This window comes from Bufo gargarizans, chromosome 8 (genome assembly GCF_014858855.1).
Source record: "Bufo gargarizans isolate SCDJY-AF-19 chromosome 8, ASM1485885v1, whole genome shotgun sequence".
Classification (NCBI taxonomy): domain Eukaryota; kingdom Metazoa; phylum Chordata; class Amphibia; order Anura; family Bufonidae; genus Bufo; species Bufo gargarizans.
In genome coordinates this window covers 56,081,155-56,094,216 of record NC_058087.1, presented here as the reverse complement: position 1 = coordinate 56,094,216, position 13,062 = coordinate 56,081,155, and the positions used below count along the sequence as shown (strand labels likewise).

Genomic DNA, 13,062 nt, shown 5'->3' with positions numbered 1-13,062 from the left:
CTATGTACAAGAATATAACTACTATAATACTGCCTCCTATGTACAAGAATATAACTACTATAATACTGCTTCCTATGTACAAGAATATAACTACTATAATACTGCTCCTATGTACAAGAATATAACTACTATAATACTGCTCCTATGTACAAGAATATAACTACTATAATACTGCTCCTATGTACAAGAATATAACTACTATAATACTGCTCCTATGTACAAGAATATAACTACTATAATACTGCCTCCTATGTATAAGAATATAACTACTATAATACTGCTCCTATGTACAAGAATATAACTACTATAATACTGCTCCTATGTACAAGAATATAACTACTATAATACTGCTCCTATGTACAAGAATATAACTACTATAATACTGCTCCTATGTGCAAGAATATAACTACTATAATACTGCCTTCTATGTACAAGAATATAATTACTATAATACTGCCCCCTATGTATAAGAATATAACTACTCTATTAATGCCCTCCTGTAAACCATAATATAAGTTACATAAGACAACACTCTGAGACTTGTCATGTATTTGCAGTATGTTTTGGTGGTTATTATTATGTTTGACGTGATTAGTGTCTGTTCTTGCTTTTAGGCCATGATGGTTATATAGTAAAACGCTACCACAGGTTGAGGACTTGGCTAATACATTATTCAGGAGGCCTCAGCTTTTATCAGTATTTCTCCTCTCTGGTCCCCTATCTCCCGCTGGGCCTGATCTCTGATCTTCTCCACACTTTGTTTTATCTCTTCATGAATAGAACAGATTAGTTTACATTTCATATTATTGACGATGGTAGTTCTTGAGGCTGAGAGTTTGGGTGGGCTTGTTAGTGGCAATGACACAATGTTACTATTATCCGGAAGCAATAAGAGTAACAAGTATCAAAGATAATAGAAAGTTCTCCAAGCACATAATATAATCTACAGGGGAATAGAGCTTTTACATAAGAGGGCATTAAGATTGCCCCATGTCATTTGGAGAATTACATAGATGAAGACCCGGCCAACAATTCCAGGTTCCTCCATGCATGACTCATTATCTGCAAAGCAGGGCACCTGTTGTTTGGAACCTCTCATCTGCTGGTAATATATGTTAATTTATTCATCCGATAAATAGACTGGAGATGAGTATTGGAATCTTATTCAGTGGTTGTCATGCATGGTCTGGTGTGTTCTCAAGATGTTACACTTCAATGTCAACGAAAGGAGACTAGAGAAACCCAATCAATTACAATTTCTGTGGTTTGATGGAAACACATAATGAAGATGTTTTTGGTTAGAATTGTCCACGGTGTCAGAGACTTCATATGAAATAGGATTTATTGTCATGGGCGTGAAACAAATATAAGAAAAATGTTTTTTAGAGTTTTTGTAACCTAAAGCAGGAATGGTATCACAAGTATACAATGTATACATAGGGACAAAATTGTTGATACCCTTTTATTAAAGGGCTTTCTTCTGAGATATTTTTATTGAAAACCTAGCCTGAGGATAGGTCATCAATATCAGATCGGCGAGGGTCCAACACCCGACACCCCTGCCGATCTGCTGGTTGAAAAGAAGGCAGCCTTCGTCCCAGCACAGCCTTCCCTTTATTTTTTACCTGCCCATAGTCAGCATTGCAGCTGTAAGCAGTGTAATTAGAAGAAGACGTGAAGGGTTAAAAGTAGTCACTGTGCTGTTTGGTATCATGGTGGGTACTACACTGCTGAATAAAGACCAACGAAAGCAAAGGAGAGCGTTGTCTCAGGGGATTAGAAAGAAAATTATAGACAAACATATTAAAGGTAAAGCATGATGCTCCTTTTACTACAGTTGTAAATATTATTCAGAAGTTTAACGTCTACAGGACTGTAGGCAACCTCCTTGGACATGGCTGCAAGAGGAAAATTGATTGCAAATTAAAGAGACAATATGAATGGTGACCAAAGAGCCTAGAACAACTTCCAAAGAGATTAGAGGTGAACTCCAAGGTCAAGGTACATCAGTGTCAGATTACGTCATCTGTCACCCTCGTAGCCAAAGTGGACTTAATGGAAGATGACCGAGGAGGAAACCACTGTTGAAAGCAGATCATAAAAAAGCATATTGACAAGCCATAAAGCTTTTGGGAGAGTGCCCTTGGACAAAGAGACAAAAGTGGAGTTTTTTGACAAGTTACATCAGCTCTATGTTTACAGACGTAAAAATTAACCATAAAAAGAAATTAACATTGTATCTCCTGTGAAACATGGAGGAGGCTCGGGTATGTTTTGGGGCTGCTTTGCTGCATCTGGCACAGGGTGTCTTGAATCTGTGCAGGGTACAATTAAATCTCAAGACTATTAAAGCATTCTGGATCGAAATGTGCTGCCTAGTGTCAGAAAGCTTGGTCTCAGACATAGGTCATGGGTTCTCTAACACGATGATGACCCAAAACACATCTAAAAACCATCCAAGCATGGCTGACACCAAAGCATTGGACTATCCTGAGGTGGCCTCTATGAACCCTGCTCTAAATCCTATTGAACAACTGTGGAAGGAATGGAAACTTGCAGCCTGGAGAAGGCACCTTCAACCCTGAGACATCTGGAGCGGTGTGCTCACGAGGAGCGGCCAAAATACCTGTGGACAGAAGCAGAAGTCTCACTGAGAGTCACAGAAACCGCCTGATTGCAGGGACTGCCTCAAAAGCTTGTGCAGCAAAATATTAAGTTAACCGCTTCATTACTGAAGTTTTTACCCCTCCTTAGGCCTCATGCACAGGTCCGTTGTGTGTTTTGCGGTCCGCAAATTGCTGATCCGCAAAACACGGATGTGTCCGTGTGCATTCTGCAATTTGTGGAACGGCGCAGACAGCCATTAATATTACTGCCTATTCTTGTCCGTGAAATGGACAAGAACAGGACAGGTTATATTATTTTTGCGGGGCCACGGAACGGAGCAACGGATGCGGACAGCATCTTTTGCGTCCCCATTGAAGTGAATAGGTCCGCATCCAAGCTGCAAACACTGCGGTTCGGATGCGGACCCAAACAACGTGCATGAGGCCTTACAGACACATTTTTCACTTGTAGCAAACAAACTAATTCATTTCTAAGCCAACCTAAATGCATTCAATATGATTTTTCACGGGTCATCTTAGACCTTTATTTTTGCCATTAGTAACAGATATAATACTATTTTTTTTATATATTTAAGGAAAAATTGAAAAGTATGAAAAAAGGTATTTTTCTTTTCTTTCCTTTCTTAACATTTTTTCTCTAACTGTTACAAAATATTTCAAGACAAAGCATTTCTAAAACCATTACCGTACGTTTGTACTCTGAAAATGGCCGCTATTTCTGTAATTTATCTGCTGGCTGGGCCCACAGCAAGACATCAAAAGGCTGCAGAGCATTTTAGAGGCCTATTTTACAGATGTTGGACAGAGCTGAAACATTACAAGCCCCTTCAAAGTGCCTTTTATTACGTTGTCCCCCTAGGGTATTTCTCTTGGGAAATTTGGACATTTTAAATGTTTCGTTGGAGGTATTATTTTTTTTTTTTTATAAATGAAAAAAAAAACCTGTATGCATTTGAATATTTTATGCAGAAAAAAACCTGCTATGCTACATATAGCTAAAAAGAAAAAATGTGTGTATGTTTGTATATTGTACAAACACAATTTCCACTATACTATTGCTTAAACTAATAAATATTTATTTTCCTTTATTTTTTTATGAACGAAAAAGTGGGGAGGGATGTGTGTATGTGTGTGTACCTAGTCTGGTATACTATTGATATAACTAGGAAATATTGCTATAATTTTAAAATTTTTGTATTGTATTTATTTCACTTTCTATAAAAAAATATGCATTTTCTAATTTATAAATTTTTAGCAAATTGACTCCTTCTTGCCACAGTCAGGGTAGGGAGAGATTAAATTGCAGCCTGCAGGCTCACAGTTAGGCCTCTTTCACATGGACGTCATGGATTTGGGCCCAGATAAGATGCGGGTGCGTCGCGGGAAAATGCGTGATTTTTTCAGAGCGAGTGCAAAACATGTTAATGCGTTTTGCACACGCGTGAGAAAAATCTGCATGTTTGGTACCCAAACCCGAACTCAGAAGTTCAGGTTTAGGTTAGGTGTTGTGTAGATTGTATTATTTTCCCTTATAACGGGTTCTCTTCTTTCTTCTTCCTTTGCTGTGCAGTAGGAAAAGGACCTGTGGTGACGTCACTGCGCTCATCACATGGTCCATCACATGATCCATCACCATGGTGATGGATCATGTGACGGGCCATGTGATTAGTGCAGTGACATCACCACAGGTCCTTTTCCTCAAAGAAGAAGAAAGAAGAGAAGCCGGGCAGCGCAAACAAGTGGATTAAGGTAAGTTAAAGTGGTTCTGCACTTTGTTTAAACTGATGATCTATCCTCTGGATAGATCATCAGCATTTGATCGGTGGGGGTCCGACACCCGGGACCCCCGCCGATCAGTTGTTTGAGAAGGCAGTGGCGCTCCAGCAGCACCGCGGCCTTCTCATTGTTTACCGCAGGCCCAGTGACGTCACGACTAGTATCACTGGCCTGGGCGCGGCTAAGCTTCGTTCCCTTAAATGGAGCTTAGCCCCACCCAGGCCAGTTAATACAAGTCGTGACGTCACTCTGCCAGCAGTAAACAGTGAGAAGGCCACGGCGCTGCTGGAGTGCCGCTGCCTTCTCAAACAGCTGATCGGCGGAGGTCCCGGGTGCCCCACCGATCAGATGCTGATGATCTATCCAGAGGATAGATCATCAGTTTAAACAAAGTGCAGAACCCCTGTAAATTTTTTCCTATCTAAGGATAGGGAAAAGATCTTTGACAAATGGAAAGTTCTGTTGGGTGAGGAGGATGTATATCCGCACATATGTTCAGGTTTGGCTGACCTGTATTGTGCGGTTATAAATGAGCTGTGGCGTGAGACGCAGATGAAAATATTACATCATGCAACCTATGGCTTAAATATCCCAGGCAAACAGGGTAATACGGACAGGTTGATGGCATGTCCCAAGTGTAAATTGGTTGGATCGGATTTATTTCACGGGCTTTGGGCTTGTCCTTTGCTGGTTGAGTTTTGGTCACAGATGAGTAAGATATTAGGTGACGTTAGTGGCTTCAAAGGGAAAATCTCTCCAATGTTGGCCATCACACACACAATTGTCCAACCCACTCTAACCACAGGGAGAAACAGAGAGGGTGGAACTTTCCATCCAGCTCCATTGGGTCATAAACTCTTGATGGTAGCAAAGCGATGCATATTGAAGGAGTGGTTGGAATGAGCAGTCCCATCGCGAGATATGGTCATTTCTCAATTAAAACATGTATTCCATCTAGAGTGGCTTGAAGCCCTAAACAATAAGGAACTTCTAGGTAGAAAACTCTATCAGGGGTGGAAAAAGTTTCTGGTTGTTTACATTCCTGTTTCAGAGTACCCTCGAATTATGTCTCCATTCAAGTTAACCTCCTTAAAGAACACTTAAAGGAGGGCCTAGGTGTTCTGAAAGTAGACTAAATTGGGCTGAGTACTTAGGGTGGTTGGACTTTATTTACCGGGGTAAAGACCTTTTCATTGAGCTGAGTTTAGGGAGGGTTGGGAGGGGGCAGGAGATAGGCTGAGGTGGAACTAGAGGGAGGGGGGTAGGGGGGTGGGTGGGGTTATAAACTTTGTTGCATTGACAATTGTATCCAATGCATATGTGTGTTTGTTTATTGCCTATGGACTTTCTTGATACTATTGTCAAACACTGATATAAAATTGACATGATTTTTGGTATGTCGATGCTGTCATACATAAGGAAAAATAACGTAAAACCAATAAAGAAGTGTGAAAAAAAAAAGATAAACCTTGTTACAATGGATCCGCAAAAAAACTGATACAATACAGATGCCAAAAGGACGTCATCCGTATCTTTTGCGGATCAGTGTTTTGCAGATTTGTCATGTGAATATAGCCAACAATTGTGTCCAGGTGTGTGTCTTCTTCAGACCTGTTGGTTTTTGTTTGGTCAAGGTCTTTATCTTGTATGCATTGACTAGGACTCGTCCATTTGGCCATTTTACGGCTTCCTGCAACCTTGTGAGCAGGAAGATGCTGTAATATAGCGCTTGCAGTAAACTCCGGGGCCCCGTGTCTTCATGTTTCTAATTTCATGGAGACATACATAGATGTTTTGGTGGTTGGATTCATGGGTGACAGATGCAGTGTTGTGGAGATATTCCCTCATTGCTCTATTCCTCTCTATGGGTTCACATGACTATTAAGTTGTCTGGAAAAATGAATGTGGAATCCATGGCAGAAATGCACAAGTGACTTGCAGTCTGAACGGGACTAACCTACCGCGTGGAAACCATGTTGAGGAGTAGATCAGCGGCTCTAAGGCCCCTTTCACACGGGCGAGTATTCAGCGCGGATGCGATGCGTGAGTTGAACGCATTGCACCCACGCTGAATCCCAACCCATTCATTTCTATGGGGCTGTTCACATTAAGGGGGGATTTTCACGCATCACTTCGTGAAAATCGCAGCATGCTCTATTTTGTGCATTTTTCACGTAACGCAGGCCCCATAGAAGTGAATGGGGTTGCGTGAAAATCGCAAGCATCCGCAAGCAAGTGCGGATGCGGTGCGATTTTCACGCACGGTTGCTAGGAGACGATCGGGATTGAGACCCGATCATTATTATTTTCCCTTATAACATGGCTATAAGGGAAAATAATAGCATTCTGAATACAGAATATGCATAGTACAATAGCGCTGGAGGGGTTAAAAAAATAAATAATAATAATTTAACTCACCTTAGTCCACAGCCGGCATCTCTTCTGTCTTCTGTGCTGTGTGGAGGAACAGGACCTGTGATGACGTCACTGTGCTTATCACATGATCCATTACCATGGTAAAAGATCATGTGATGGACCATGTGATGACCGGAGTGACGTCACCACAGGTCCTGTTACTGCACACAGCTAAGATGAAGACAGAAGGAGATGCCGGCTGCGCGATCAAGTGGACTAAGGTGAGTTAAATAATTTTTTATTTTTTTTAACCCCTCCAGCGCTATTGTACTATGCATTTCGTATTTAGAATGCTATTATTTTCCCTTATAACCATGTTATAAGGGAAAATAATACAATCTACAGAACACCGATCCCAAGCCCGAACTGCTGTGAAGAAGTACGGGTTTGGGTACCAAACATGCGCGATTTTTCTCACTCAAGTGCAAAACGCATTACAATGTTTTGCACTCGCGCTGAAAAATCGCGCGTGTTCCCATAATGCACCCGCACATTTTCCCGCAACGCCTGTGTGAAAGAGGCCTAAGAGCAGCAGCGTGGATTCCCACTGCAGACAATGAGGCACAGATTTCAGGTGGATTTCAAGACCAAAATCTGTGTCAAAATACTGCAGTGTGATTAATAGCCTGATAGTATTGGCTTCTAAGAACACTGTTAAAGGCAAGAACAACCGGACTGAGATCTCTAAAGAACCTTGAGTAACCTAATCCGGGTTAGTGGACATCCAGGTATTGCAGCTATAAATTGAGTGGATAAGTATCTAATACTATTTACTACTTTATACTATTTTTACTACTATTATTATTATTACTACTACTACTAGTATTACTTGTATTACTTTTACTTCTATTATTAATACTATAATTGTTACTACTAGTATTGTATTTTCACTGCTATTACTATTATTAATACTATTAGGCCTCTTTCACACGGGCGTCATGTTTTTTAGCCGTCTGCGTTCAGGGTGCGTTCAGTTAAAAGCTTGCGATTTTTCAGGCGAGTGCTGTCAGTTCATTATACGTTCCGTCGTTTTTCCCGTGCGTGTGAGATCCGGATGGCATGCGTTTTTTTCAACGCGCGTTAAAAAAAACTGATCAATCCACTACATTCACCTGTAACTGCACACACCATATAAATACCCCCATCATGCATTGTTTTGTTGGACAGCTCCATTTTTTGGTGGAGTGGTTTGTGTGTTGATTGGTGTGTGTGTTTGTTAGTGGATTTTCCTTTGCAGGATGTCCACTTTCACCCTGTCATCCACTGACCATGTCTTTTTGCACTGGCTGGTCTCCCGCTGTTTTGGCGAACAGCCAGAAATGCTTGAGGAGGAGCCGCGGAGGAAGCGCATGTGGGTGCATCCTATACTTGCGCAGCGTGCCAGCAAAGGTATCTTTGTTGGCTTGTACGCAGAGCTCCGTGCGCACCCTCCAAAGTTCTTCAATTATTGCCGCATGTCGGTGTCTACGTTTGATCGTCTGTTGGAGGAGTTGAGGCCTTCCTTAACTTTTCAGGACACCAATATGCGGCGGAGTGTGTCACCTGAAGAACGGCTTATTATTACTTTAAGGTAAGACTATATATATTTTCATACTAAATACTTATTTAATGCCACCCTATTTTCAAATACATATTTTTCCCCTCAATGGCCTATGTATTCTAAAGTTTAAATATTATCTGCCTGAGTGCGTAAATGAAGTAGACCTGTATTGAAACTCCCTGATTTGTAGTGAGAAACTGTGTGTGGTTAGATTAGTCACACCAGAATCCAGTTCCGCAGGGGTTAATTATTCTAATGCAGCCTGTAATGACGAGGACACCTCACCTGGGTGTGTATATGTTAATTGTATAGAACTTTATCAAGGTTTAAATGCTATTCCTTATTTACTTTGAGATCAGAATATAAAATATTGGTTAACTAAATATACCACTATGTGCTTGTTTCATTTATATTTACCAGCTACTTTTCCATTAAATAATGTCAAGTAATGTTGTCGATTTACCAACATATGCTATGAAAGTATCTAATTCCATTTTTTTTTCTTTGCAGATATCTGGCGACTGGTAATTCATTTTCGTGTTTGCATTTTGTTTTTCGAATGGGCACTTCCACAATAGCTGGCGTGGTACGGGCTACATGTGCCGCCATTTGGTTGACACTGAAGGCTTCAGTGCTGCCACAACCAACCAGGCAGCAGTGGCTTGATATAGCCCATGGCTTCCAGGAAAGGGCTCAATTTCCGAATTGTATTGGTGCCCTTGACGGGAAGCACATACGGGTTAAGAAGCCACCCAACTCAGGGTCCCAATACTATAATTATAAGCAGTTTTTCTCTGTAGTTTTGTTGGCCTTGGCTGACACAAACTACAGGTTTATTATTGTAGATATTGGGTCCTATGGAAGTTCTGCAGATGCTCGCATCTTCAGGGCTTCCAGAATGGGTCGCTGGCTTCAGTCCAACCAACTGGACGTACCACAGCCAGCAAACCTTCCTGGCTCTACTGGGCCACCTGCGCCTTATGTGGTCGTAGGGGACGAGGGATTTGCCCTTTCTAGCCACCTGATGCGTCCTTATCCTCGACGCGGTTTGGATGCCAAGAGGCGCAATTTTAATTATCGGTTAAGTAGAGCCAGAAGGTTTGTGGAGTGCACATTCGGCATTTTTTCAAATAAATGGCGTGTTTTCCAGTCGTCAATACAGCTGGCACCACAAAATGTCAATCAGGTCATCAAGGCATGTGTAGTGCTGCATAACTACATACGCACCTATGAGGCCACACCAGAAGAAGATGCCCAAGTGTACAGTACACCATCATCAAGAGACACTTTACTACTTGGACGATCTGTATCTGCTGGACTCAGAGTGCGTGAATTTTTTTCGGATTATTTTATGTCCCCTATCGGTTCTTTTCCATTTCCACAATAGTCGTCAATTCATGGACTTTTGTGTTTGGCAGTCTATTTTCATAACCAGGATGGTTTGAGTTTAGTTCAGTTTTGCTTTTTTGAAGTTAGGGACTCGCAAGATAATGAGGACCCTTGACGTGGGTTGCGAGCTTACATATTTTGCCCCAAAAAATTCGAATCTACCTGGTAGGTGAAATATGTACTAATACCTCATTTCTCTATTACCTCTAAAACGGGGACAAATTTCTCACATTTGTCCAAATGTTTTTTTTTCGGTTTGATGAAAATCCCATTGAGAGTATTGAAACGTCGCATGCTTGGTGAATAAAGTTTGTCATTTTTCCTACTACCTGGATGTGCTGCGGAATTGTTTTTTTAAATGTTTGGTATGTATGTATAATAAAACAAACTCATTTACATTTATTATGACCAACATTTTGATGTAAGAAGCCCTAAAAATAAAAACTATTGAACCTCAGTGTTTGTGTGCAAAATTAACTTTTCTATTGTGTCCTATGTGGTTACTAATGTCTAGTCCAAATGTACTAGCTATATATTGTGGTATGTGTATGCACAATAAAATAAAATCACACACATTAGCAGTTTGGAAACAAAAATGTGTTTAATTTCACACAATATTAAAATAAAATCTGGGGTATATGAAAATAAATACATTTATCTGCCAAAAAACCTACAAATTAACATATTGGCTTGAGGGCGAACAAGATCCCTGATAAGGAGGGCCAGAATATTGTGAGGGTCCAGCCTGATTTGGACCTTGTCCCTCATAAGGAGCCCTGGAATATTGGCCCTGTGAAGGGGGGCCGGAATATTGGCCCTGTGAAGGGGGGCCGGAATATTGGCCCTGGGAAGGGGGGCCGGAATATTGGCCCTGGGAAGGGGGGCAGGAATATTGGCCCTGGGAAGGAGCCCTTGAATATTGGGCCTGGGAAGGTGGCCCAGCTCGACTGGGCGAGGGTCCCGGAGGACCATAGCTCGGCTCCCCCTGAATCTGGGGAACATATGGCGCCATTGGTGGCCCATAATGATCCCTTGGGGGGGGCATTTGTGGTTGGTCCGGGAATGGCTGGGAAACAGTGGGGTGTTTGGGGACAATTAGTTGCCCATAGCGGCGTAAGTTTTCCAGGGCATCATGCATCATCGAGGGATCAGGAAGCGAATTCGCTAGCTCCAGAACGATTTCTACGGAAGTTCTTGTCCGTAACAATCGTTCTGGAGGTAGCTGCCGCATATAATGGGCCAGACTACGGGCAAACATATCGTGATGATCCTCCTGCCGAGCCCGAGATAAATAATCCAAAACTTGGACATTTACGTTGGACTCGGCAGGGGGATTTGCCCGTCGTCTGGACCTGATGGGTAGAGCCAGAGGGAGGGGGGGGGAATCAGCTCCTGATGCTGCAGGAGGCTCGGAAGGTCCTGGTGTTGGTCCCGGAAGACTCTCCTGCTGCCCAGCTGTCGGCTCCTCGTCACAGGCACTTGACAACTGGGGTGCAGATTCGTCTTCATCCTCCTCTAGGTTGTCCTCCGTTCTACAAAAGGATGAAAATATATAAACATGACGATTCGCCAAAAAACGATTAACATATTCCTGTCATGAGCTACACCATCTACATTTGTCACATAGTACTAACAGGCACAACAAACCGAGGTTTATTTTTGGCTAACCATTCGGGGCTTGTGCCCCATATGTTTGGTCCAGTGCCCTGAATGTTATGCTGGATTGCTGATAGAATGTTAAGGAAATATTCCAGTGAATTTTTCCATTGATTGGAACTGCCCAACCCCCTGATCACCCCCCTTGGACTAGTTCCGCTACTTATCTGCTGCGATTGAGCACCGATGGCACAGAAGTGACTGAACTCATGGCAACGCAGCAGATAAGTAGCGGAACTAGTACAAGGGGGGTTGGGGGTTGATCTGGGAGTCGCCCAGATGGCTAGTCTCTTCGCAGTAGTTCTTAAACCACTTTCAGCACTCCCCCATTCACTGAAGGGGGGACTGCTGAAAGGGGTTAATAACTAGTGTGATGCCCCCCTCCCCCCCGGGTATAGTGACATAGCTTCATGGGTGGAACTTTGATTCACGGGGGTGTTGGACAGTGGCCTTGTGCCTCAGATGTTTTCACACACTAGCAACTCCCCTGCCAACCTAAAATAGACATATGTGGTAATTGTGGTAGTATAGATGTAGCAGGGATAACCCACACACTCAGAAATACAAGGTCTCTACTCATGTATACTATCGTGTTAACTTTAACCAAAACGAGGAAACTAAAATTTGAAAATACATTTATTACACTTCTTATGTCCCATAGAGCATGTGGGTTCATCCTGCTACATTATTTACGTACCATCAATCTTTACTCAACTTATCATTTAAATCTCCTACTTTAGGTTAAGAAAGGAGCAATGCGAATGTTTGCTAGTGATAAATAGGACATTTCACATTGATCCATTCAAAACATTCACAGTATGTATAGCTTATTGTGTAGAATGGACTTACGGACGCAGATCCATGACAGCGCGGAGGAACATTAGCTGCTCCCGGAAGAGGTACGGCCTTTTCTTGGGGAGACCAGCCCCGCTCCGCCCCTGCTTTCGCATTTCCTTGCGGAATTGGTCTCGGCAGCTCCGCCAACGATTCTTGACCTCTTCAACTGGTAATAGAAAGGCAATAAAGGAACATGGATCAATTTCTAAAGTGATAGGTAAACAAAGGTATAACAAGGCCTATATACTATGGAGGATATGTATACATTGTTTTACTTACTTAAATTCCGGCGACTTTGCCCTTTTGTCGTTTGCCATATGGCTGCAAATAGATCCTGGGTAACCTCCTCCCAGGCAGCGTCCTTTTTATATCGGTCCTGGTATTCAGAACAACGGAGATCCCAGAGGCAGGGCCTATCCTGCACCAGGACAATCAGCTTCTCAACATCCATGGCTCTCGGATTTTTGGGCATGCTGCAGATAATTGGCTCCGCGAGGGCTTGAAATAGATCCTGCAAACTTATCTCTGATGTGCTGCCAAAAAGCACATGCAGACCGAGACAGAGAAAAAAAACGCCTACTTCCTGTATTATATAGCCCAGGAGTGTTGCTAAGTGACTTCCGTCAAAAAAAACTGAACGCAACGCGTTGCCATCCGGATGCCATCCGATTTGCACGCACCCCATTCACTTCTATGGGGCCTGCGTCACGTCAAAATCGGACATTATAGAGCATGCTGCGATTTGCACTGAACGTACAAGTGATGCGTTCAAAACAACGCTCATGTGCACAGCCCCATAGAAATGAATGGGTCAGGATTTAG

The 13,062-nt window shown here is 42.5% G+C and overlaps 1 protein-coding gene across 1 annotated transcript in view; it reads right to left on the bottom strand.

The window, feature by feature from the left end:
• LOC122945380 overlaps positions 1 to 12,691 on the bottom strand; it is a 35,056-nt gene extending 22,365 nt beyond the window's left edge. The window contains exons 1-3 of the mRNA XM_044304453.1: positions 12,520 to 12,691; positions 12,253 to 12,406; positions 11,063 to 11,279 (exon numbers count right to left, since the gene is read on the bottom strand). Coding sequence (XP_044160388.1) covers positions 11,063 to 11,279; positions 12,253 to 12,406; positions 12,520 to 12,691 — 543 coding nt within the window. The remainder of the gene's footprint in view (positions 1 to 11,062; positions 11,280 to 12,252; positions 12,407 to 12,519) is intronic.
• Positions 12,692 to 13,062: the final 371 nt, after the last annotated feature.